At 42.3% G+C, this 27,876-nt stretch overlaps 1 protein-coding gene and 1 long non-coding RNA gene across 4 annotated transcripts in view; both read left to right on the forward strand.

The window, feature by feature from the left end:
• Lin52 (lin-52 DREAM MuvB core complex component) overlaps positions 1-23,169 on the forward strand; it is an 87,373-nt gene extending 64,204 nt beyond the window's left edge. Inside the window, exons 6-7 of one of the 3 annotated variants that reach the window (XM_059279575.1) lie at positions 11,510-11,570; positions 22,388-23,169. In XM_059279575.1, coding sequence (XP_059135558.1) covers positions 11,510-11,529 — 20 coding nt within the window. In that variant the 3' untranslated portion in view covers positions 11,530-11,570; positions 22,388-23,169. Of the gene's footprint in view, positions 1-11,509; positions 11,571-16,052; positions 16,191-22,387 lie in introns of those variants that run through there. The other 2 variants (XM_059279576.1, XM_059279574.1) reach the window with 2 other exon arrangements.
• Positions 23,170-23,177: 8 nt separating this feature from the next.
• On the forward strand, positions 23,178-26,961 carry LOC131924306 (uncharacterized). Its single transcript, XR_009382845.1, has 4 exons — positions 23,178-24,059; positions 25,689-25,838; positions 26,388-26,493; positions 26,874-26,961. It is a non-coding gene; the product is annotated as an uncharacterized LOC131924306 (long non-coding RNA).
• The last annotated feature ends 915 nt before the right edge of the window (positions 26,962-27,876 follow it).

Here is a 27,876-nt window from a genome sequence, read left to right on the forward strand (position 1 = left end):
ATTGTTTAGACTTGCAATCAGTTCTTCAGCAAGAAAGCCTAAATAAACAAACCTTGAGGCCAAGTACAATGTCACATGCCTGTAATCCCAGCTCTCAGGATGCAGAAGTAGGAGTCTGAGGCTAGCCTAGACTAATGAGACCATGTCTCAAAAAAAGGTAAGGTCAGTGGTGTTTTAATGTATTTCCAGAATTGTACGACTGTCACCACAGTTTTGCAACATTTCCGTTATTCCAAAAGAAACCCCATGCTCATTCACAGGCCCTCTTTTTCCCTGGTTCCTTCTACCCTGCCCCACCAGCCCTAAGTAACCACTAACCTATTTCCTTTCTCTGGATTTCACTTCCTTTTATTGCCAAATAATGTCGATAATACCACATTTTATTCATTCATTCATTCATTCATCAGTTGACGAACATTTGAATAGTTTCCAAATTTTGGCTAGTGTATTAATGCTACTGTGAACATTTATGTCCAAAATTTTGGTATCACCATCTTTAACCTTTTTATATGAGGTGTGATGGTTAGTTTTGATTGTCAGTTTAACGTACTCTAGAATCATCTGGCTTGAGTCAGAGAAATTGTCTACGTTAGGTTAGCCTATGGGCGTGTCTTTGAGAGACTGTCTTGAGTGTATTCATTGATGTGGAAAGACCCACCCTGATGGGGGCAGCAGCATTTCCTTGGCTGGGTATTGGACTACATAAAAAGAAGAGCAGATGCTGGGCGTGATGGCATGCACCTTTAATCCCAGCACTTGGAAGACAGTGGCAGGTAGATCTCTATGAGTTCTCAGCCAGCCTGGTCTACAGAGTGAGTTCCAGGACAGCCAAAGCTACACATACACATACACACACACACACACACACACACACACACACACACACACACACAGAGACACCAAAAAAAAAAAATGAATAGTTTCTGACATGGAGAAATCAATTTCTTTACTAACACTAACTTCATCATTGATTGTACAGATGAGGTGAATATACCAGTAGCTCAGGTTGAACTTGAGCAATCTTAAGGTGGCCCTGGGGCTTATTAAAAGCACTAGCTGCTCTTCTCAAAGACCCAGGTTCAATTCCTAGCACTCACATGATGGCACACACCTATCTGTAACTCCAATCCTAGGGGATCCAACGCCTTCTGGCCATCATGGAGAACCAGGCATGTGCAGAGTGCACAGACACAATACATATAGACAAAAAACATCTATACATACAGAGTCATGTCTTTTTTTTTTAAAGCTTTATTTATTATGTATACAGTATTCTGCCTGCATGTGTCCCTGCAGGCCAGAAGAGGGCACCAGATCTCATTACAAGTGGTTGTGAGCCACCATGTGGGTGCTGGGAATTGAACTCAGGTCCTCTGGAAGAGCAGTCAGTGCTCTTAACCACTGAGCTATCTCTCCAGCCCCGAGTCATGTCTTTTAATTGAAAGAAAAAAGAAAGTCACTCGAGCAATATGATTAATGTAAGGGAACTTTACGTTTTATTCACACTGCCTTTGGCTATTAACTTTGGATTGGGTCGTTGAGATTTATTAGGAATCAGCTAGGTAGGCTATTTACTTGGTAAATAGTCTATTAAGTAAACCTTTTAACAAATTCTGAAAACTTGATTTGTAGTTTCTGTATTTTCAAGAAAATAAAAAATAGTTTAGTGGGGAGCTGGCAGGATGGTATGTTTGGTTATAGAAATATTCATTTATTGGAGTCAGCATGAATATAGATACAAAGTTGATTTTACGATTTGGCTATTTGGGAGCCGGAGAGATGGCTTTGCCAGTATAGATGCCTCTTGCGCAAGCCTGTTGACTTGAGTTAAAAAGTGGAAAAAGAAGCAGGCCCAGGGTGGTGATGGTGGTGGTGCACACCTTTAATCCCGGCACCTGGGAGGCAGAGGTAGGCCCATCTCTGAGTTCAAGGACAGCCAGTGCTACATAGAGAAACCTTGTCTTGGAAAAAAACAAAAAAGTCAAAATTAGAAGTAGAAAATGTACTCCACACAGTTGGCCTCTGACCTTCACACGTGTGTCATGACTTGTGTCCCTACACACCAATTGTGTACAAGCATACAGTGATAATTGATCAAGTTTTTTAAGGTGTGGCTACATCACAGAATTTGGTTAAGCACAGTCATATTTTAGCTTTTAGGATAGCATCTCCAGCCTGGATTTTAGAAATCATTTGTTTGTTTGTTTGTTTATGCAGCAATCCAAATCACACCAAATCATAGAAATATTTATTTTAAAAAAAGAAAGCACTTATGTATTTGAAATGATGAAAAGGCTTGCATGTGAGGCCATAGGTTAACTTTAGATATAGCTCCTCAGGAGCCGTTGACTTTTTTCTCTCACTCACTGGAGAGCCCTCCATTCAGCTAGACTGGCTGGCCGTTGAGCTGGGGACCTACCCTTCTCTCTTTTCCCCAGTGCTGGAATTCAAAGGTCCTAGTATGCCCCACTGTTGACATGGGGATCAAGGTCAAGTCCTCCTGCTTGGGTAAGCCGGCCCTTTACCAGCCTGTTATCTTCCCAGTCCTCTGTGTGTGGCTTAATTCCTAAAGGCCTGGCCTTGTCCACTAGTGTGGTGTCCACAGACCCCTGTGCAGGGGGAGATGCCCATTTCATGATGTTCACTTAGATTTGATTGACACCAGCGGCCTAGTGGACAGCTCTTTCACAGGAGCTGCTTTCTCCTTTCCAAAGGTTCACTTCAAACAGCATTGCCTTTCTAAAGCTTTTCCTGTCCGTCCAGTCCAACTCCTTGGCTAGCTCTCTCCATCTCTGCCCTCATATTGTCTTCTGTACTCCTCTTAAAGCCTCCATACCATTGTTTGACAATTCTCTATTTCCCAGGGTATCTTCTGCCAAACTTCTCAAGGTTAAGAATTGTATTAGAGGCTTAATATTAAGCACATAGATAACAATAAAGATAGAGCTTAAATTTGGTAAAAATTCTTATCCTGAGCTGGAAATGTAGCTCAGCAATAGAGCCTTTGCCAGACATATGTGAGACTCTGGGTCCTATCCCCAGCAGTGGAAAAAAAAATTCAATGAAAATCTAATTATTTCACTAAATGTTTAACAGCAAGCACCCCTTTGTTGCTGTGTTTTCTGAAAGTGTCTTTTCCCTTCACTGCTTTAGAGTAAGAGGTGTCTGCTTTTATGGTAGCTAGGAGTGTAGTTCAGTTGGCATTTACCTGGTATGATTGAAGCCCTGGGTCCCATCCTGCACCACATGAACCAGGATGGTAGTGCATGCCAGCAATCCCGGAAGGGAGCTGGAGAAACAAATGTCGAGAGTCCTCCTGGGCTACAGAGCAGTGTGAGGCCAGTCCGAGCTACAGGAGACTCTGTCTCAAATAAAAATGTGACTGTGATCATAGTACTGATAGAGTAAAACCTTGCTTCTGTTAGTAATGAACTTGAGCTACAGGGAACCGAAATATAAAGTGAAAAATATTGGGTAATATGGGTTCATGGTTCTAACTTGCATTAGGATTACCTCCGGGGCTTATTAAAATATGGATTCTTGGGCTCAGTCTCAATCTAAAGTTTCCCATTTAGGATCTGAAGGAAGGCTTAAGAATTTATAAGTCTTTTAACTTTTTTTAAGGTTTTTTTTTTTTTTTTTTTTTTTTTTAAAGATTAATGTATTTATGTAGTTCTGCTTGCATGTATGCTTGCATGCCAGAAGAGGGCACCAGACCTCATTACAGATGGTTGTAAGCCACCATGTGGTTGCTGGAAATTGAACTCAGGACCTCTGGATAGCCTCTAGAAAATGCACCCCAGATAGCCTCTAAGCTATCTCTCTAGCCCCCGAATTTATATGTCTTAACAAGTTTTCAGGTAGCACTGATGTGTTGGCCCAGGAACAACATTTTGAGAACTACTTACATAAATTAAAATGCTAACCTACCTATATACTCCATGTCTAGTTAGGTTTCTATTGCTGTGATAAAACACCATAACCAAAGCAAAGGGTTTATTTTATCTTTCAACTCTCAAGTCACACTCTCCGTCACTGGCACTTAAGGCTGGAACTCCTGGAAGCTAGAACTCATGGAGAGTCCATGGAAGAGTACAGCTTCCTGGCTTGCTCCCAGTGGCTTGTTCCTACAGAACCCAGAACCACCAGCTCACAGTAAGTTGGGCCCTCCCACATCAATCATGAAAATGTGCCACAGGCTTGCCCACCAGTCAGCCTGGAGGGGGCATTTTCTCAGTTGACCTTCCTTCTTTCAAAGTGACTCTAGCTGGAATCAAACACACACACACAGTCTACTGGAATAAGATGATTTCTTGACTTTCCCACCCAACCCCTCCTCAAGGCCATGGGGGAAGGCTATTCATTTTCACTAAACTCTTCACAGGTATTGTGTTTGTACAGAGCACCAACTCCTGAGAACATGTCAGTGCCCAAAGGAGCAGGGAGACACTTAGTTTCCAAGGAAGACTCTTAGCTTCTTTTAGCATCTAATCATCTGCAGTCATACACATATAATGAACATGAAGTAAGAGCTTGTTAACTAGACAATTAAAATAGTTTTTGATTTTTGAGGTCAGTGGTCTAGCTAGAATCTATAAAATTCTTCTTTTTACTCTCACTTGTATATTAGTTTGAATGTTAATAAAATGGAAGTTTAAATTTAATTAAAAGTTACATAATAAATGCCTGCATAAAATCTGATTAACAACATTTCCCTTATATTCTGTTTTGCCATATTGATTATCCACAAGCAACTTTTAAGATTCTAAATTATAAAAAAAAAAATCTAAATTGCTGATCTGCACTATCTCTCACTACACAGCATTTATTAGCTAGGTGCAGACTAAGCTCTGGAGCTGAGTGATGCAGACTGTTCCCATGGTTTAATTTTTTCTGGCTAAGGATTTTTTTGTGTTCTTATTATTTCAAACTCATAATTTATGAATATTACAAATAAGGTTACTTAGAAACATCAAAACAGGATATTCTGGGGAAAAACATAGGTTTAACTAGCTATTATTTCTATTCACAAGGAGGATAACCTTATCTGATTGTAATTCAGCTTTAAGTGAAATTCATAAATACTGAAGATGAAGGCATTATGGCTTTATGCTGTGACATAATTTTTTCTATGCTACATAACTTTATAAAGAAAAGTTTTTAAATTAAAGCTAGGTAGCCACTGTATGTTTTACATCTTTTCAAATTCAATTAACTCAAAATCTCTTCCATCAGTGAATTTATTTTTCAGTCAGTTTGGACAAATGGAATATACATATGTAGGTAACAAATAATCTGTTTTAAATTGAATAAATCAGGGGGTTGGAGAGATGGCTCCTCAGTTAAAGAGCACTTGTTGCTCTTGCAAGGGACCTGAGGTTTGTTCCCAGCACCCACATGGAGCATCTAACAACGGCCTGTGATCCAGTTCTGGGGATCTAATGCCCTCTTCTGGCCTGTGGGCACTCATGTAGTGCACATATGTCCTGGTTAGTTTTTTGTCAACTTGACACGAGCTCAAGTAATTTAAGAAGAGGGGACCTCAGTTGAGGAAATGCCCCCACTAGATTGGCCTGTGGGCAAGGCTGGGGTACATTTTCTAGATTAATGATTGACGCCAAAGAGCCCGGCCTGCTTGGAGCAATGACACCCCTGGGCAGGTGGTCCTGGGTGGTGGTGTTGCACACCTTTAATCCCAGCACTTGGGAGGCAGAAGCAGGCAGAGCTCTATGAGTTCGAGACCAGCCTGGTCTACCAAGTGAGTTCTAAGACAGCCAGGGCTACACAGAGAAACCCCATCTTGAAAAAGTAAGGGGAAAGAGAAGTGGAGGGAGAGAGAGAACAGGTTGAACAAGCTATGAGGAGCAAGCCAATAAGAAGCACTCCTCCATGGCTTCCGCTTCAGTTCCTGCCTCCACATTCCCTGCTTGAGTTCCTGCCCTGATTCCCCTCCATGATGGACCGTGATGGACCGTGATGGGGAACTGTAAGCTGGAATAAGCCCTTTCCGCCCCAAGTTGCTTTTGGTCATGGTGTTTAATCACAGCAATAGAAACCCTAGCACAACATACATATACACTCGTGGCATGCACCTACTTGTATAAAGTAAAATAAATAAATCTTTTTTAGTTGGATAAATCTATGAAGTAAAAGAATGGCCAAAGTAAAGTAGAATTAGTGAGGTCATCATTTACTTATGTAGCTGTTGGCAGTGTGAGGGTGAAGTTGTTGAACTCCAGTTTGGCTAGTGGAAGTTTAAGTGAAGCTAGTCTCTTTCTTTTGTATCTTGTTAATCTTCTCTGCTGTAGCCTCTTCTGAGAGATTCAATAAATAGCCAAGGGCTCAATCTCTCCCCTCCCAAGAATCTTGTAGAGACATGTTGACCCAGTAGGCTTCTCTTATAGCCATGTTATGGACAGAGTGAAATATTAAGCTATTTATCTGTGTGATTTCATAAGTAATTAAGAGAGAGGTGGGCTGCAAAGTAGCATATCCTTATTACTAGATCTAACCTGTGTTCAATGTGTATTTAGAAAATAAATAATCTGCTTTTGACCATTGACCATATCTAATCTGCTTCTCATCCAAAGATTTTAACAATGAAAATAAATATTCCTGACATGAAAAATGATCCCCTTTCTAACACTCTTCCTGTCTAGCCATTTCCAAGCTCTCTGCAGAATTAATTCTCCCCATCACTTTTCTTGTCTGCTCTTCTCTGAGAACTCATCATGGAGTCCCTAGAATTATATATGATTTGAATTATACGGTGGTATGTAGTGATTAGTGTTTAGCGAAGTTTTCTTTAAAGCATGTACTAACTAAAGTGAATGCTGTCATGAACCCCATACTCATCTCCTACATCCCGTAATGGTCGACCTTCAGCTGTTGTTAGATCTGCACCCACTGATGTCACACTTTATGCTGTGCTTATGTTCACTGAAACTTCTGAAAGCAAATCCTAGCTCTCATGCCATTTCCTCTAGTATGCTTTTGTATGATTTCTAACATTTTAAATGACATAGTTATTATATTGAACAAAATAATAGAGCTCCTTAGCAGTGTCTTCTGTAGTCCCTATCCAGCTCAAAATTGTGTTGTCGTTGTTGTTTTTCACAATTGCTTTGTTTGAATTAGTATCCAAATAGTATGTTTTGTTGACATGAGTCTAATCTATTTTAATCTTCCCTATAACTACACACACACACACCCCTATCTCAAGCACATGATGTGTATGGTGTATTTGTTTCAGTTTGAGAGAAGATTAATGTGTTTGTGTGTTATCAACCTTATCTTTTTCAAAAATCAACTGTTATTCTTTTTATTCTACTAAATAAACATTTCTTTTGCTTCCTTGAAATTCAGTCCAAAAAGACTGCAGAAAGAATAGGGGTTTTTTGTTTGTTTGTTTGTTTCATCTTTTTGTCAGTTGTCAAAATAATGAGTCAAAATGACAGATGGATTATTTTTAACATCATAGATGTTTATATTTGTTATTTTTTATTTGTTACTACATTTATTTGTTCATTGGAGGGGAGGCGTGTGTGGAGCTCAGAGACACTTGTAGGAGTTTTTCTCACCTACTACTATGTGGGCTGCAGGGATCAAACTCAGGTGGTCCAGTTTGGTGACACACTGAGACGTTATTACTGAGTCATTTTGGCTGGACCTCAATATGTTTTGGTGTGTTGTGACCATTGCTGTTTTTTTTTACTCTAAAACTATCACGCCGTTAGTGCATGCCTCTTTGCGTTGGCCCCCAAGTCTTTGACATGTCTGTAGTAGTACTAGATAGCTTCCTTGCTTTCAGCCATGTTATTTACTTCTCCAACCTTGAAATCTCTTCCATTTCTCCAAGGAATCTTGCTTCCTTTCAGTAGACACGGAAACACTAATCATATTCTTTGGTACTGCTCAGTTGTTCTTTCCGGGCCTTCTTCATGAAGTTTTGGAGACTGTTTGGAGTTTGGGTGTAGTTTGGTTTGATCTAGTTTGGGTTTTTGTTGCTTTGTTTTGAGACAAGTTCTTACTGTGTAACTTAAGCAGCCTGGGATTCTTTTGTGTGTGAGTGGTGTATGCATGTGATCTGTGCAGATGTGTGTGCATTCATGCATGCATGCAGACATCAGATGTCGTGCTCCATCACTCTGCCTTATTCCTGTGAGACAGGATCTCTCGCTGGACCTGGAACAAGCCTAGTTACCAGCAAATTCCTCAGATCATCCGATGCCAACCACACCACAGTACTAGAAATAATAGTACATCCAGCCATGCCCAACTTTTTATATAGGTGCTAAGGATTTGAACTTGCGTCCACAACAAGCACTGTGACCTGCTGAGCTCTCTGTTCAGCTCCAGAGCTGCTGCTCCTACTGCCTTAGTTCCCAAGTTGCTAGAATTACTGATGTATGCCACCATCTAACCTTTACATTTTCATTACATTATTTATTTATGTGTGTGTATGCATGTGCATGCCACAGTGAACATGTGATGGTCAGAGAATAACTTGTGAGAATCAGTTCTTTCCTTGTACCATGTGAGTTCTACCTGAAGTTTGAACATGTCATTAGGCATGGAGCCAAGTTCCTTTTTTTTTTTTTTTTAAGATTTATTTATTTATTATGCATACAGTTAGTATTCTGTCTGCCTGCATGCCAGAAGAGGGCATCAGATCTCATTACAGATGGTTGTGAGCCGCCATGTGGTTGCTGGGAATTGAACTCAGGACCGCTGGAAGAACAGCCAGTGCTCTTAACCTCTGAGCCATCTCTCCATTCCCCTGTTCCCCTCCCCAGTTCCTTGTTTACCCACTGAGCCATCTCTTTCGAAAAGAAGAGGAGAAAATTAAATGTTCCTATTAGTAACATGTCCAGTCAAATTGAAGTTTTACTTAGTGCATCTTATTTTATTTTATAATTGTCTCTTTTGTGGGAAAGTCTTGGTTCCTAGTAATTAACATAATCATTTGCTTTCACTTGCAGTGAAAGTAGTTCCGAATGCACTACTTATCTATAACACAAAGACGGCTGTGTGTGGTGTGCGTTGCCTTGAACTCTAGGACCTGTGCTTCTGAGGATATGTGTGACTGCACATATAACTTTAGTTTGCCTTTTAAATTTTACTTTGTACTATGTGGTTACTATGTAGTTATGCCATACTTTAAAGATTGTTTCTTTCTAGTTAATGGATTTTGTTTTTAACATAGTAAATATTTGCATATCTCAGAGTAAAAATTAGAGAAAAGGTATATTTGTCTACCTTTTCCCTCTCTCTAATCCCTCCCCTAGTAGCTAGCTGTCTTTATCAGCAAAGCTGATACCAGACTTTATCCTTGCAATGTTTTGTTTTGACAGTATAATTAATACATATTTTTTTAAATACCATCTTCCTAAATTTCCTTGTAACAAGGCCAGGTAAGGTAACATATCATATTCATGCTGTATTTTGCTGTTATTATTTAACAATGTGTTCTAGAGTTCTCTTCCTAATGGTAAGAGGATATTTTCCTCATTCCGTTGTACAGTTGAATGGTATATTCCACGATATGGTGTGTTATAGTTTACTCAGCCCGTCCATTTCCTGTTGATGGGTGCTTGGGTTGTTTCTTATCTTCCTTATTATCAAATTACTGAAGTGAATAGACATACTAATACTCTATAGTAGAATCCTGGCTCAAGGGCAAATTGTGTAAGTAATTTTAGAAGTGCAATTTTTTTTATGTGCACAGTGTTTAGCCATCTTAGAACTATGTAGACAGGCTGGTGCCTTGAACTCACAGAGATCCTCCTGCCTTTGTTTCTGAGTGCTGTGATTAGAGGTGTGGGATACCATGCCTATCTGGTATTTTATTAGTTGCTGTAAGAGATTCTGCAGAACTTGATGAAACAAGAAAGATAACGTTAATTTCAGATTTTGTAGTGCTGTGAAAGAAGTAAGTAGGTTGAGATGGAAATGAGTACATCGAAAAGGTCTTGCTTTAGTTAGGCCTGTCAAGGAAACCACTCTGGTTGAGGGCATTTGAGCTAAGACGTAAAGGATAAAAATGATGACTGCTACTTCCATTTATTGACTTGCCAAACAGTGTTCTTTTTCTTTTCCTTTCTTTTGTTTTTTTGAGACAGGATCTTGCCATATATACCTCAATAACCTAGTACTCACTATGTATCTCAGGCTTGCCTCAAACTCGTGACAATCTCTAGCTTTAACCTCCTGAGTATTGAAATTACAAACTGGGATTGCCATACATCCAGCTTCCTTCTTTTTAAAAACCTCTTGTTTACGCTTACAAAACCGCAGTTTCCAGTTTACAGATAAGAAAACTGATGCTCAGGAATATCTTATTTGCTTGTGGTCATTTGGTTGAGATGGGGTTTTATATAGCCCAAACTGGCCTGGAACTCACTATGTAGATGGCCTTGAACTCATGGTTTTCTTGCCTTCACCTGTTGAGTGCTAGAATTACTGTTGTAAGCTGCCATAGCTGGCTGCTTGTAGCCTTTAAGTTTTGAGATCAGGAGGCTAAGACAGGATGATTGTAATGAGATCAAGGCCATTTTGGCTACAATGTAAGAGCCTGTCTCAAAACAGCAGCAATAAAAATAAACCTATTTCTATAATAAATCTAAATCTGTAGCTATCTAACTCCAAAGCTAGAAGAACTAAACTGTTTTCACTATATTACATTGTCTGTCTAAACCAGGAAAGAGACCAGATAATATTGAATTAATAGAGTAGAAATAATTTCCCCAACCACAGTAATTTTTGATAGCTTCCCTTTCCTTTTGAGTTATAAAACAAAACAGATTTTTACTCCATTAACTGGCGGAAGTATTTGTTTGGATTTTTTATTAAAGTACTGTTCATAGTCGTTACTGATTATCAATTCAAATGTATGTGCTTAGTTTGTTCCTAACACTTACATAGGAACACTTACATATAGAGGGACTGTGGAGATGCCTCAGATAGGAAAAGCACTTCCTGATCGTGCAGAGGACCTGGGTTTAGTTCCTAGCAACCACATGGTAACTCACAACCACCTGGCACTCCAATTCCAAGGGATCCAACATCATCTAAGCTCTGAGGGCTCCAGGCATACATGATGGACATGCACACAAGCAGGAAAAACATGCATATACATAAGAAAAAATAGAGAAATATACCTATTGTTCAAGCTAAATAAGGCAATTTCAGTATCCATTTTCATTTTTTTTACGGAGAGCTCTGCCTTTAAAATTCTCTAACACAAATACTCTCTATCTTTTTAAAATTATATACTAAGTATCTTACTTACCTAGTTCATAAATATTTTTTAATTCTGTGTGCAAGGTACTTTACAAATGTCTGTTTGATGAGTTTAAGTAAATGGAGTGACCGGAACATTGTACAGGGCTCTGTAGATACTATAAAGTTAGCCTTAGCGGACAACATTGCTCTAATGTGTGTGTTTTGTTACTGGGCTGTTTTCTTGCACCAGCACTTATTGACCGTGTGTCTGTCTGTCTGTCTGTAGTTTACAGAGGAAAGAGCTGAGGCAAAGAGAAGCTACATGATTTATCTGCAAACACCATCTAGTAAGTTCTAGATTTAGAATCAGGTTTTTTTTGTTTCTTTGTTTTTTGTTTGTTTTTAACTTTCCTTTTTATTTCTTCTTTGTGTCTTTCACATCATGCAATGCATCTCCATCCCATTCATTTCTCCATCCCTTCATATCTGCCCTCTGCCCTTGCAACCACCCCTCCCAAAATAAAATAAAATAAAATTTAAGAGAAAAGAAGAAGAGATTAAAAAGGAGAAATCAGTCTCGTCACGGGAGCTGTAGTGTGACACAGCGAGTCACACAGTATACCCTTGTATCCATACATCTTTACTGCTAGTGTTCACTGCAGAGTCACTGGTCTGCTTTGAGGCCTCCGGTTTCTGCTACACTGTCGATGCTGGGCCCTCACTGGGACTCCTCTTGGTTATCCTGCTGTTGCCCTGTGTTGTGGAGATCCTGCAGCTTTGGGTCTGCAGGACCAGCCCCTTCACATGCTCCAGCAGATCACCAATAAGGTAGATGTTGGGGTGAGCCAACACATAACCCTGGTAGAACCAGGTTTTAACTCCTGTGCAATCAAAGGTTTCCTGTCATAAGTGTTAAAAGCTCCTACTGGGCAATAGAAAAGTTTATAGGGAAATAGTATTATATTCTTCCTGCTAGTGTTTTAAATAAACTCCGTAATACTGTCCAGTGAGCCATATGTAAGATTCTTAGATATCTATTTGCTTTGGCATCTTAAACTAGAACTAGTTTCAGTTAAAATTCAGGTAATAAATGTATAAACAAGGCCACTTTTTTATAATGTTTTTATTTTATGGACATTGATATTTTGCCTACATGTAGGTCTGTGTGAGGGTGTCCGGTCCCCTGGAACCTTACTTATAGAAAGTTGTAAGCTGCCATGTGGGTACTGGGAATTAAACCTGGGTCCTTTGGAAGAGCAGCCAGTGCTCTTAACCTCTGAGCCATCTCTCCTGCCGACAAGGCCACGTCTAACAACATTAAAATAAAATTATATTTTCTGTGTAAAGAAGAATTCCCCAGTATCTCTGGGAATCCTTGTGGTGTGAAGGAAGACAGCATCTTACCTCTCTGCAGGTCATGTACATAACGTTACTGTGGAGAAAAGCAGTGGTGTGGATGATCCCTGCTCACAGTCCCACACTTGATGTATCTGGGGCCTTGGGGCTTGCTGGATTTTGTGAGCAAGATTTTTATTTTACAGTTACATATTTCTGTGCTTTGCATTCACTATCAAATCTGTATTCTTAGGTTGTAGGGTTCCATCAAAATAAATAAATAATCTCTGCCCCTCCCCCCCTCCCCCCCCTCCCCCCCCCCCCCCCCGTGCTCATTTTGTATAATATGGTAATGATATCACCGTAGCTGTAATTACGGGTCATCTTCATTTCTTTCATCGCTGCCGCTTCTGATGGCTTCATTCCTTTGACGGAAAAGATTTGGCTCTGGGTGCTATGATTATTTTGTTAAGCGTTATTCGAATAGACAGGAGTGAGAGAAATTAATCAATCCAAATGCAATTAGCATCATGTTTAACCCAGTGATGGACGTCTCAAGGTGAAACAGCCAGGGGAGTTTCAGACATTATTATTCAATCTAGTGGTTCTTATCTAAATTATAATCAAGAGAGGTTCTATTGGCTTCTCAGGGTGAGGCTGTAACTCTTTCCCTGCCCTGGGGGTCAAGAAGGCTAGTCCTCCTTTCTCCTCAGACTTAAGCAGCACTTGGTAGTGGCATGGACCAGGAGGGAAGTTGTCAGCGTATCCCAGTTGAGTGGAGGGATCTGCACTGTGAGCTTGGCCTGTTCTCCCTGAGAGTAGACTGTAACATGAGTGAGTTACTGACTTGGGGTAGAGTGTTTTGTGTCCTGATCAGGCACTTTGACCAGTAAGTAGTTCTGTCTTAACCTTGGACAGGGGTTATTACTGTTCCCACTTTATGAGTGAGGATATTGACCTTGTGAAGACTTGGGTTGTCATGTTTTACCAGGATCTATTACTGTGTAAAGCCCTTATACATGAGTATTTTGCACAAATGTATGAGTATTTAATAAAAGTTCTAACCCCCAGACTATTAATTCATTACTTTGGGTTTCTTTGTTTTTCTTTTTTGTTTTTTTTGTAGTTTTTTTTTTTTTCAGTTAAATTTTTTTTAACATAGAAACAGGTTATAATTCCAAAGTCCAGAGTTATTTGAAACTAGAAAATATTTTCTCTGTAGAAAATAGTAAAAAAGATAACATTTCCCAATAAGCCCTTTTAAGCCAAATAATAGCTGAATTATACATATAAATATTGATTAGATTCTGGGATACAGAAGAAACCTATCTTCCTCTGTTCAGAGAGCTATGTTTTACTTGTTATGTAAGTGAGAGTCCTATTCATCTTCCCCTTCACTGTTTGATTTATGGCAGATATTTTTCTATAGGCTAATCCATAATCTAAAAAGATTTTAGCCTCCCCTCCTGAAAATACAGCCAACATATTCTTTCATCAGCTTGATACGGTACAAATTTTTATCCTAATAGTGTAATTCATTGCTTTGATCTCATTGTTTTTCACACAGTTGAGCTTTACCCTTGAGAGGAACCAAATGAGCAGGGTATGGTGGCGCCCCCCTATAATCCCACCAGCCCACAGGAGGCAGAGGCAGGAGGATCAGGGCTTTGACATCCTTGGCTCTTGGCTGCTACACAGAAAGTTGGAAACTAGCCTGGCCTACATGAGACCCTATCTGGGGAAAAAAAAAAAAAAGAAAGGCTTGTGGGGATCTGTCTAGCTTAGTTGGTATAGTGCTTGCTTAGTGTGCACACAGCCCATTCCTCAGCAATGCATAAACCAGGCTTAATAGCACGCACTTGTAATTCCATCACTCTGGAGGTAGAGGCAAGAAGATCAGGAGTTCCTCAGCTATGCAGCAAATTTGAGGCTAGCCTGGGCCATGTGAGACCTGGTCTCAAATACATAATAAGAAGTAGTTAACTCTCATTTCTGGAATACAAATCTTTAAGGTTTTTTTGTTTGGGCTTTTTAGTAGGGAGAAGGATGGTAAGATTGCATATTCCAAGTGTAGTCTTGTTTTGCTCTTAAAGACTTCTGAGCAAGCAGAGTTATGTAGAAACAGGCATTCTCTCACCGGAAGACAGCATTTTTCAAGTGCCTGACAATTAAGAGTCATCTGCTTCTGCCTTCAGTCATCAGGCATCATGGCTGACACGTCTCAGATTTTATGTTCCTACTTGATGTTTTATATTCTGAAAATAAATCCATTGGCTGAATATTTCTGTTCTTTTTTCCCTCCTTCTGTTATGAAACACTATTAAAATTATTTTTCATATTGGAACTGTCCACATTTGTTTACCTGTTCATCAAGTCCTGACTTTCCTTCTGCTATGACTTCTTGGATTAAACTTGGGTTATTGATCACTTGGTGTTGCTCTGTCCAGAGGAGAGCTGACCTGAACAGTCTAGGCTGGCAAGTAGGAACTGCTGTGCTGCGTACCATCACAGCAGGAAAACTTTCCAATTTCCACAAAACAGAGATCGGTGTTATAAGTCACCTTGGCGTCTGTTTTCTACTGCGCCAGAGTATCTGTTAACTCTGGCTCCTCCTCTAAGGCAGCAGGCTTTCCAGAAGAGTCCCTCTCAGAAAACGTCTGGCACGTAGTAGGCCCACTGTGGCTGACATTCCCGAGGGGCCACGCCCTTTGTGCTTTCTGTGTTATTACACACACACACACACACACACACACACACACACACACACACACACACTGTTGGCCAACCAGTGGAGTGCTCTCATGTCGTAGCTGTTGAGAACATTCCAGGTTCAGAGTCAAAACAGTAATTAATAACAAACTGAACCGTAGCTACAAAAGATCTTTGCAAAGCTAGTTAAATAAACAGGCTTCTATGTGTTCCTTTCTGTTCTAAGTGCAGGTAAATCTTAGTGCAGGTAAAGAAGATAATGCTTCTAACACCCAACATGATTCCAGTAGGGGCTATAGGGTTGGGGTTTTGTATTTGTTTAGTTGGTTGGTTTGGTTTTTTCTGTTCCTATCATTTGCTTATTATGATAGAAGAAATGGGATCAAAACATGAGAGACAGCTAAAAATGTTTTTCAAGGAAGAGCCTTCAACACACTGATTTTGTCAGGAATATGCTAGCCCTTCTTTGACTTTGGGGGAGTTGTAAAGTGGACACTGGAGTGTAACTGGAACCTTCTCTTCAGGATTGTTGAAGTCATCCATAAGCCCATGAGAGGTCATCAGCATTGTGATTGACAGACCTTCTCCCAGCACGGTTCAAACCTCCAGAGTATATGTGCCATCCAGATGTATGGTGTGCCCGTTACTATTTTACAGCTGATGAGCTTTAAGAATAAGATGGTTATTATTATAATAATATTATTAATCATATAATAATATAATAATAAGAGCTTTTAAGAATAATAAGATGGTTTAGCAGTTAAAAGAACTTGTTGCTCTTACAGAGGACCAAGCTGATTACTAACATCCACGTGGTGATCCATCACCATCCATAAGTCCAGTTCCAGGAGGATCTGATGCCCTTTTCTGACCTCGGTGGGCACCAAGCATGCACATGGGCAACAGACAAATATGCAGGCAAAACTCACACATTAAATGAGTAAAATTCATTTTAAAATAAAGATTTATTTTAAAAAGAAGATTAAATAATCAGCTTCCTTTTGCTGTATGTTCGTTTATTTAGTATAGACATGGTGCCCCTTGTTTGTGGACAGCTAAGAAAATGCCAGTGCTTGCCAAAGCTGACCAAAACCTAGGGAAGGAATTCCAACTCAGAACAGTGGTCACATGAGTGTGAAGGTGATAGAACAGTATGTTTCTATGGTGCAGCTGAAGACTGAGGCACAAGAACGATATGATGACAGTAGGTAGCACTTACGGATGGATGCCTGTGTGGCCTTTGTATTAATCTCACCTTGAACAGATGAGGAGTCTGAAGCTCCAAGAGATAGACTAGGGCTTGCCCACGGGGCTCCAGGTTCAAGGTAGGAACTGAGTTTCAAGTTTCTGTATTCTGTTGCATACAGAAGAGACCTGTCCTGTCATGGTATTAGCTTGTCTCCTTTGTTTTCTTGACTGCTCATAGTAGAATCTCCTAAAAGCTGCTGGTTGTTACTCTTCTAGATGAGGAAAAAAACAAGAGGGGTAGGGAATAACTCTTCTCCACCTTGCAAATGTTTTTAATTACGTTGCAGCACCAAAATATTTAAAGTAGATTGAAATTGAGGCCCAAACATTTTATGAGTTTCTTCAATTTCATTAAAAAGTTACTTAATCTTTACATTGTTCCCTACATAAAAGTCGAGCAGAATTTTAGCAGGCAATTGCCTCAAAGTTATAATCTGAAAAATCTTTCCGTAATGAAACCCATATGTCATGGACAAAAGGTACAAAGCTCTGGCAGAGAGGGCTGGTCTCAAGAGAGATTCTGCACCCAATCTCGTTAACCAGGGGCCTCTGGTAATCCCTCATCCCCTCACTGGTAAGAAATCAATCTGTACTACTGCATCTTTTCACCCAGCCACCAGAAAATTTACTGCAGAGAAGGCAGTTTGGGGCTAGTCAGTGGAATGGGAACTAGAGGCAATGGAAGATGGGGGATTGAAGGGTCTAAGGAAGAGACTATATTAACCCCACACCTCTTTCAGAGTAAGCAGGCTAGCATCCCCCCTTCAGCCATGACCTCTTTAAGTATATCCGGGTATTTACAGCTGCTGTGAACCTGGCGGCCTGGGAGAGGCTACAAAGGGGGATAGAAGCAACATAAAGCTGGGAGTTGATCGTAGTCCAGCCGGTTGCTGGCTTTCTGCACGTACGAATGGCCTCCTCTCCACACTCAGCAGCAGTTCACATTAACCCTGCGATGAGTCTTTGTTGTGCACATCTCCATTTGTGATCTGTGCACTATCTGGGAGGGCTTGTAGATCATGGTGTGACGTGGTGTTGCTTCTCATCAGCACATTACGTAGTCTGGTGGCTGATGACCACTGGGCCCCTCTTGCATTGTCATTACATTGGTAGTAATGTTGTCTTCCCATTCAAGCTGGTAGTTCTAGACAATAGGCCCCAAAGGAAAAACACAAATTTCATCAACTAGATAAAACTCTCTAGCCACTTCTTTTTTCTAGGCCTTTTCTCCTCTCCCTCTTCCCTTTTCCTTATATATGTGTGATGCCGGGTATCAGACCTGCTAGGCAAGCAATCTACCATTGAGCTGTATCCCTTGCTCTTGGGATTGTTTCTTTTGTGTGCTGAGTACACATGTGTGAGGGTGCATGCGCAGACGTGCGTGAGGAAGCGAGAGGGGAGCCTCGGTGTCCTTTCTCACGCGCTGTCCACCTTATTTCCTGAGACAGGTCTCGCTAGTCTGGAAGTCGCCAGGTAAGACTAGGCTGGTTGACTGGCAAGCCCCAGGGCTCCACCGTCTCCACCCCTGCCCTGGGCTGGCAAGCATGCACCACCACACCCAGCTTTTTCACGTGGGTTCTGGGGACCAAACTCAGTCCTCAGCTTACACAGCAGGTACTTTGTGACTGTGCGTCTTCCAGCTCGGCCCTTGTTTTCTGTTGTAACACATTGTAGGCGTTGAGAAGAACCCAGAGAAAATGGAGGAACTAAAAGTGCCAAGCTCAAGAACATAGAATCTTACCCCGGGCATTTATCCAGAAAAACAAACAAACTGTAACTACTGGGAAGAAGGGGGCGGGTGGAGCTAGGCAGGAGAGGACAGTAGCTTCCTTACCCCTGAGAGTGAGCGGCAGCTCTGAACGCTCTTCCCAAGAGAGTTGAAATCCTTTGTGAGAATACATTAGCAAATATGTTTACATATATAACCCCTCCTCTGGGGGGGGGGAGAGTGTGTGTGTGTGTGTGTGTGTGTGTGTGTGTGTGTGGAATAGGAAACAGTAGCAGAAGGCTGTCTCCTTACTCCTAATGGGATTTTGTAACAGCATGTGCGAGTTTGTTTCAGAAGTCAAAAATGAACAGATGTTGGTATAAATTACCTCTGTGTCTGATGTCTTGCAAATTAAAAGCGCGGTTGGCATCACTAAACAATTTCACTAGGTTTAGGGGGGTGCAGTGTGCGGGCGGTGATTACAGTAGAAGGTTGGGTGAAAATCTTCACACTGCAACAGATCAAGAGAGCAAGGAGAAAGAAATGGGGAATAAAATAAGGGCTGTATGAATTCATCAGAAATGTTAACATTCCTGATGACAAGTGAACAGGAGGGCACTTGCTCTGGAGCAGCCCCTGACCCGTAGCAATTTCCCTGTGCACAAAAAGGGGTTGGTGTTGAGGAGCTGATTTATAGGACACAGCCCTCTTTTAGGGAGCGGCTATGTCATGCATTCGTATATCTCCTATATGGGACTGGCAAGAAGGGAAACTTTCCCCTCCCATGTAGAAGATGATGTCTTTTGAATTACTTCTACTTTTACGGTGGTTTCCTGCAACTCTGTATACTTGGATTAGGTCGAAGGGGGAGGAATGATTGAGTGGAAAGGGAGTTGTTAAAAAAAGGATTGGTTAAATTCAAGGAAAATTTACCACTGAGAGACTTCAGAATCTCTGCCTATTTTTCCTTTTAAACTCTTGAGCCCTCAAATATTTGGGTCTTTAAAATTCTAAGTCTTAACACATTCAGGTCAGTCTTTCACTGTGGGTTGGAGCAACAGTAAGAGGTGACGAGATGGCTTGGTAGTTAAGAACACTGTCTGCTCTTACACTGTATCTGGGTTCAGTTCCCAGCACCCATGTGGCAGCTTATAACCGTCTATAACACCAGCTCCAAGAAATCTGACACCCTCTTCTGTCTTCTGCAGGCGCTAACCATGCATACATACAGGCAAAACACTCACACACATAAATAAGGATAAATCCCTATTATTTTAAATAACTGAGGAATTGGGAAGTCTGAAATCACCAGCAAGCAGAAATCACCAATGAAGTCAGGGTGTGTCGGGGTTCTGGTTTCCACACTGGCCTCCAGCCACACTGCAGGCTGGTTTGATGCTGTTTGGATTTAAAGTTCTTATACTTTACCCTCAAGAGTAGGCAGTTAACCCTTGTAGCCGCTCTACCCAAAAGTGTAAGGAAATTAAATTTGTAAAGATAAGGTAGATATTCTGCCAATGGAATTTTGAGGTTTCTGACCTCCCTTATTCATCCATTCATTCACTCAGAAAATGCCGGAGTAACAAAACTTGTCACTTGCCATCTCTAAAAACCGTTGTTAGTGATCGATGGCCACTAGAGGGACAGCATCCAAGAGAAGGTGGGGATGGGCCCCGCTGTTCCTGCTGCTCAGAGGAGGACGGTGAGGCTTAGCCTGTCCGGCCTGAGGCTTGCCCAGTACCCTACTGCACTTGAGCTAGAAATGAGTTCAGATTCTTTTGTTCTCTTTGATTTTTTTCCCCCCGTGTAGTCATCCTGACCTCTCACTCACTCTGTAAGTACAGCCTTGAAGTTCTGCCTTTGTCTCCTGAGTGCTGGGATTTCAGACATGCACCCCCATGCTCAGTTTATGTAGTACTAGGCAAACAGTCTACCAACCGAGCTGCATCCCCAACCCCAAGTCCTGAATTCTCTATAAAATGGCCTTGCCGTCTCCCCTTGGCTAAGTAGTTGATTGGATTTCCTCTAGAGTTGTTAGTCCTTGACCGTGATCTCCATTAATTTGACATTACTTCCTTCAAATGGCTCAGCCAATAAGGGTACTTGCTGCCAAGCCTGCAGTCTGAATTCAGTCCCTTAAACCCAGGGTGGAAAGAGAGAACTAACCCCCACAAGCTGTCCTCTGACTTCTGTGGGCGCTGTGTACACACACACACACACACAAAGTAAATAAACCTAAATTTATTGTTGTTTTTACTGGGCCTTTAATCTCAGCACTTGGGAGACAGAGGCAGGTGGATCTCTGCCAGTTTGAGACCAGCCTGGTCTACAGAGTGAGTTCCAGGCCAGCCAGGGCTACATAGAGACTTTGTCTCAAGAAAAAAAAATTAAATATTTTCTTGAGAAATAAAAAAAAAAAAATGGAAATAAAAGCCTACCATGTAGAGAGAATGGTTCACTGAAAGCCACTGTCTAGGCGTAACTGACTTTAAAGGGAGCATTAGCGCTTGCTGTGTTCCTGTTTATTCTCTTGTTTATTATTGTGTATGTGACCAGATTTATTCAATAGGCCTCCCTCAATTCTGACATTTTAGTAGAGGAAACATGTACAAAACTTGTGTAAACCACCAAGGAAGGCTCAGATTTGGGGCTGGGCAGCATTGAGACAGTTCTCCCTGAACTTGCACTCCTACCTGACAGAATGTCCACCTTTTGCTGGAGCTCGGAGCTGGTGAACACTGGGAGGACGGACTGAAATACCGAGAGCATCCATCCCTGTGACGGCAGGTTGTACATAGGAGCAGCTGGGGTGCAGGCAGTGATTGAACCTCCAGCCTGCTGCACTCTAGGCAAGCACTCTACCAAATGAGCTACAGCCCCAGGCCTTGTTTTACTCACTTTATTCTAGGACTGGCTTTTAGGAAGTTATCCAGCCCCGGCCAGGATTCCAGGCCTTTACCATCGGGCCTGGCAGACAAGCCGCTGTTAAGCTTAGGTTGGTTGGAGTGGAGGATCTGTCTCGAGTCTTTTGCTCTGTCCTAGATAAAGGCAACAAGAAGATGGGGCAAACATCCCTTTCATTACTGCAGGTGCCTCCCTAGCCACTTCCTTTCTTTGGCCAAGATGGACATGTTGTGAGGCCGAGACACCACTGTCCGGTGTTCACTGCATAGTTCTGGAAGACGCCTGCCTTCTCAGCCTGGCCATCAGAAACTCTGAGAACTGTTAAGTCCATTTAAGAGATCTGAAAAGATGGTGCTGTGGAGTGAGGATGGGGCTGCAGCGGGGTGGAGGTCACATTACACATGCTTATTGAAAATTTGCTTGACAGAACTCTTAACGGGGCCTTCTAGAGTGGTGGCCCTTCTACTTGGGAAATGTTTTACTTTTACTTTGGAGCCTGACATCCAAGAAAGTGGCTGAATAAACCTAGCAGTAGCTAGGTTTCAGAGATTGACGGTGCTGAAAGTCGGAGAAAGACACATAAACCTTGCCTGGTTCTATTAAATACCTACGGGCTGACAATGCCAAGCGAGAAGACCAAAGCCCTATAAACCCTGCTTTATTACACCATCCCAGATGAACTGCACTGAGGGGATATAAACCCTGCTGTAGTACAGCACACAGGGCCTCCCACTGCAGCTCAGAGGGAGGGTTTTGATTTGACTTTCTAGATGGGCAGAGACCAACAGTCCAGACAAGATTCTGTTCCTAGTTGGATTTTAGCCTCCCAGAACAAACGCTATAAGATAGTAAACACGAGCATTAGGGCTGAGAGACTAACAGAGGGACTTACGGGAATTCCCTGGTGATTTGTTGTAAGGATAGCTGATAATCACCCTCCACCCCGTCCCCTGGACCTTAGACATTGCTGACTTGAGATTTGCTGTCCAGTCGTAATCGTCAGTGGTGGTTTCTTTTCCTCTGCTAGAACATGAGTGGTGATTGAATTTGTTGGGGTAGCAGTTTGGTGTACAGTTGATTTAATTACCAATATACGTTTTCATACTAACGTGTTTATAAGTGCAGGTGCACAGGACAAGGGTGTGGAAGTCAGACGACAACTTTGGGGGAGTTGGGTCTTCATGTGTAACTTAAGTCTTCCTGTGATCCCCTTTTCCGTTCCTGATTCTCATTGCTACTTTGTTTACTTCATGATTGCAGCCAGAGAGATGACTAGGGGGAAATTCCTGAACATCCTAGAGAAACCCAAGAAGTAGCGGCCGCTCCAGCACAAGTGTCCTGAAGACCACAACCAAGTTCCCTTCCCAGTGTCGCTCTGATGACGCACACAGCGTGCTTCCTGGGGAAAGACTGCCCTTCTCCCCTGCTCCCGGCACTCTGCACCTCTGAGGACATTTGGCAGCAAGAGAAGAATCTGTTCTACCCAAGAATCATTGCCATTTCCTGAGTCGGCTCCGTAGCTCTGGGTATTGGTGACGTAGAGGTCTCATCATTCCGAAAGTCCTTCCCAAAAGTGATTGAGGAGTCTCAGAACTCCTTCGGTTCTGTAATGGCAAGGTCAGTAGTGACATGTCGATTAGTGGGTTCTGTTGAGTAGTACTTGACCTCTTAAGAAGCATTCATGACGGGGACATCAGAGACCAACTACATTCTGGACCAGACTGCATCCTGACCTGTGAACTCTACAGATCTAACGGATTCTGTGACTTCCATTCTGAAGGAAACAGTCGTCTTGAAGTGTACATCTGCTTTTTTACGTCTGTACCTCCAATGGCACTCTCGCCCTTAGCACTATCCATTCCCCCGCTCCCAGGCCCACTTTGCAGATCTGACTCTGGACAAGTGGAGCTCTTGTAGTGACTTTCTAGAATAAAAGGCTCATGCTGGGTCACCCTGAGTTCTAGACCTCCAGACTAGTGTGAAGGTAACGGAAGGAACTCTGGTTAGTCTCTTACATTTGTAAGTGAAAAAGTGAGTGTGACCTGGTATGGTTGTAAGAGTTCCCTTTGACTGAAAACAAGAAGCCCCGACTGACTTAGTGTGTGCTGTCGGATGGTAACAATGCCTTTTCCCCTTTTCCTCCTCTCAGCCACATATCAGATACTCCACTTACATCATACAAACATACCCCGAGGAGAATGTTCTGGCTTACAACAACTCTCACAGATTATTTTTGCTACTTGTATATGTCTGCTAAAGTCTGAAAATCTTGCGCATGGGTAAAATGGATTAGACCTAGTCTTTCACATTTTGAAAAGCACAGAGAGTTCCCTCAATATTATAGGAAGAAAAGCTCTGTGGCCATCATCCACTGGGAGTTTGGACACAGGAGAAGCTGTGGCCAAGTCTGTGTCATGTGTCTGTTAGGGCACAGTACTCTTGAGGTTCACAGCAGGTCCCTTGACCTTTCTCGACACTTGTGCCTAATGCTAGAGTTGATGTTGTACTGTCCCCTTCATTAGTGCTATTTGATCGACACAGTTTTACTTTTTAAAAGGAAAAAGCAATGAAATATGTACCACAAAAGAGAAGTATGAGAAGAGAGGCATTCTGCTGGAGTACTCCCTAGAAGGGCCAGTTGATTTTAAGCTTAAGTCTGTGATTGACATTTTTTATCTCACTAAATGCGGTTCAAGTGAGAGTATATGAGTGATCAGAAAATAATGCCATATGTCAAATTTTTTCTTCACTCTGTTTTTGAGAGTTGATGACATGAGGCACTTTCAGAGTTTGGGGACATTGAAAGGTATGTGGAGAATACTGGGATAACTCCCCAAACCAACTCGTCTGTAATGGGAAGCCCGTAGTTGGTGTTTGGAACTGCTGTGGCCTCCTCCTTCACTGTCATCCTGTTCACCAGCACTTAATTAATGTAAGTAGACGTTGTAGAGTTGTGATATTTATTGTTTTTGTATTTGTCATCCTTAGAAATGTTAATGATGTATTTTTATATTGATAATATAAATTTATGTACAGTATGCATATGTATTTTAGAACGTTAGAGGATTATACTTTGTGTATAATATGTCTTCATAATAAATGTGTCCCTTGTATAGGAGGTCGAATTTTTCCCTTAAAGGGCCAAGCTGTATATTTAAACCTGGACTCCTGAAAAGTACAACTTGAGTGACAAGTCCCCTGTCCCACCAGCCATCCTGCCGTTACTGCTAAATTCCCTGACCCAGTGGGAACCTTTAGAAAGCTTTGGTACGACCTTGTGTATATTGTCAAAGGTCCATCTCTGTCCTCGGGTTTAAACGTTTAAACACAACAGTTAAAAATGACAACCTGGTTGATCCTTCCGTTTGGATTCTTTCTTCTCCCCAGAAAGTCTCTCTTCCAATAAGAACTCTTCTTATTCTGAGCAGTGAGTGCCTTGCTTACCCATGCCACGGGAGTCTCGGCCTCCATTTCATTTTGCACATATCATACCTGTTCTTCCTGTAAGCCCTGGTAACCCCACAGGAGATGACCTTCCTCCAACATTGAAATGTGCCATTCCTGTGCCGCAGATCACAGGATCACACCTGATCACACCTCACACCTAAGTAATCTGAGTCCAGATCTTACCGCCCTTTGATAGCACAAGCTCCTGGGATTGTGTCTCCCTCATATGTATCTAGTTTTTCCATGTCTTCATGGAAGACATCTTCATCTGCTTTAGTACAAGTTCCTTTGTGTGAGACCTAGAGAAGAGAAGTACTCACCTGGGCCACTCTGTCACCTGTGGGTCATGGATTTGTCTTCACCAGAGCATGTCCTTCTAGAGAAAGCATTCCAGCTTAAGAAAAATGAAGTGATAGATAGCTCATATAGGATATTAGTTTTGTTAATTACAAAGCACCCTCATTAATTTTCTTTATCTTTTTATTTTTATTTTTTTTTTAAAGATTTATTTATTTATTACGTATACAGCATATATGACTGCAGGCCAGAAGAGGACACCAGATCTCATTACAGATGGTTGTGAGCCACCATGTGGTTGCTGGGAATTGAACTCAGGACCTCTGGAAGAGCAGTCAGTGCTCTTAACCTCTGAGCCATCTCTCCAGCCCATCTTTTTATTTTTAAAATGTATTTTCCATAATATAAAACTTTTTGGTCATTCACTGTGTGTTTGTGGAGGTCAAAGGGCAACTTCTGGGAGTCATTTCTCTCCCTCCACCATGTAGGTCCAGAGACTTGAACTCAGGTCATCAGACTAGGCAGCAAGTGTTTTTACCCAACTGAGTCATCTCACTAGCCCTTGTTTTTTTTTAAAAAAAAAACAAAAAAACAAAAACAACAACAACAACAAAAAAAAAACCACCAGGATCTCATCATGTAGCCCTGGCTGTCCTGGAGTTCAACATGTAGCCCAGGCTGTCCTGTGCCTCCCGAGTGCTGAGATTAAAGGTGTGTGCCGCCACATCTGGCCCTTGTTATAATTAGTAGTAGGCATTTGCTAGCTGCTCCTTGGTGTTGGTCTTGTTAGTATAGCTTTTGTGTTCACTCAAATCAGGACAGTAATGATACAGCTGGTGAAATTTCCCCACTGACTCTGCAACCTCAGAACAGCATTTGGGAGGCCCACGACTGCTTTGCAATGAAGTCCCTGTCCCCCAGCACTAAGGCATTGCAGGAAGATGAACGCAGGTTGGAAAGGGGGCAGGTAGGCCAAGATATCTGGCTCCCGGGGGGGTCAAATAAATGGTTTCTTAGCAGCTTAGACTTGGCCCATCTTTATCTCCAAGCGTGAAGTCATGTTCTGTTTTGTGTCTTCTCCAATGGACAAGCAGAGGTCTCTCCAAGTTCAGTTCGTAAGTTCTAACTGTCCTGTAACTGGCTGTTCATACCTATTTAGAATCTTTGCCACATTGGAAGTATGTCCCTGTGTCTGAAAAGGCCATCAACCTTCCCACCTTTTGTCTGGCACTTTCTTTTAGACCAAAGACAGTTGGAGGCTTCAGGTGATACCAGGGGCAACTGTGAGGCCCCTGGTTGGCATGAGGGTTAGCAGAGCCTGTTAGTTAGCACAAGAACACCCCAGTGCTCCATTAGCCAGGCCAAGCATTCGGAACTTCCCTCCTGGGGGCCTCTTCCTCCTAATGAGAGCAGGAGAAGGGCTCTTACAAAACATTGCCTCAGAATAATATTCTGCTTTGTCCCCACCAGTAACCGGGGCTGACAGGATCACTCTGTCCATTTCTCTTCTAATTAGCACAATTCCAGCATGACCTGAGCCGGCAAACGGAGAAAAGCGATCAAAAGCGATCGGACAACCGTACCGAATCACAAACACAGAGAGAGCCAGTCCCTGTAATTAGGTGAGACAATTCCTCAGTCCTTACTCCGCTGGAGTTTGCTGTTAAGACTCGCGCTGTTTGGGTCCCAGCAGCACAAGTTACATGTCTCCCTGGGACACTAATAAGCCCCGAATTGTCTTCCGCTTCACACAACTCTAAACAGAGGACAGATGCAGGGAGGAGGAGGGATGGGGACAGAGTCTCTAAACAAAGCAACTTGTGAGAGGTTTCCCCAACCCCAGAAGGCCATGGGCAGAGGAGAGCTGTGCTGGGCACAGCCTGGCTCCATCCCTTGAGCCAGAGTCTGAAGCACTAGGCACCCTGCCCTTCCAGGAAGCCCGCTCTGCCGTCTGACCTTGCTGTGTCTTCACCCTCTGGCCTCACTCCTTTTCCCTCTCGAGTGACACCACATGCAGCCTGGCTGTGGTACCATTCCTGGACCTTCACTGAGCTTCTTCCAGCCATGTCAAGAATTGACCCATGGCCTGCCGGGGTACCCCTCCTCAGCCTGCCTGCATTTCTAGCCCCTATCACCTCCATGTGTCTGGCTCTTCTCCTGCCTGCTGTCCCCAGGCTCCCTTGGATGATCTCTTTAAAAAACAGAAAAGGAGCCCATTTGCCAACACAAGACATCATGATTAGCTGCGTTCTGTGTGACTGGGGGTTGGCTGGTGGATGAAGAGAAATCCAGCCCCCGTGATTGCAACCCATGTCAGAAGTACTTTGCCGTACATAGTGCGGTGGTAAACTTGGTCATCGCCAGAGACGAAGGATGTGTGGATAGTTTCCATGGGAATCTGAAGGTTGCCTCACATTTTTTCATCTTTATTTTGATCTATACCTGATATTCTTGGAGGTGACCTCCAATAACCAAAATGCTCAATTACATAGGATCAAAGGAGCCAAAAATTTCAGAGTCTCTGATTCTGTTTTCCCGTCTTCCCTGTACAAGAGACAGTGGTAACAATCCCTGACTTTTAAATAACTTTTGGGAGATGTCGAAGTAAGTCCAAATGTGTTGTGTCCCATAGTCTCCTTGGTAAACAGATCGTAAAGCAGTACATGGCAAAGAGCATTTAGGAATCCACTGGAGTCGGTGAGGTGGCCCAGCAGGTAAAGGTGCTTGCCATCAAGTCTGAAGAGATGAGTCTGAACCCCGGGACCTCTGTGGTGGAAGGCAAACACTGACTCCTGAGAATTTTCCTCATCACCCCATGGGCTCCATGGCATGTACACGTGAACACACACACATCATTCTCAATAAGTAAGTGTAAAAATAAATAAAATTTGTTGCTGGGCGATGGTGGTACGCACCTTTAATCCCAGCACTCAGAAGGCAAAGGCAGGAGGATCTCTGAGTTCAAGGCCAGCCCAGTCTACAAAGCAAGTTTCAGGACAGCCAGG

Source organism: Peromyscus eremicus, chromosome 14 (genome assembly GCF_949786415.1).
Source record: "Peromyscus eremicus chromosome 14, PerEre_H2_v1, whole genome shotgun sequence".
Taxonomy (NCBI): Eukaryota; Metazoa; Chordata; class Mammalia; order Rodentia; family Cricetidae; genus Peromyscus; species Peromyscus eremicus.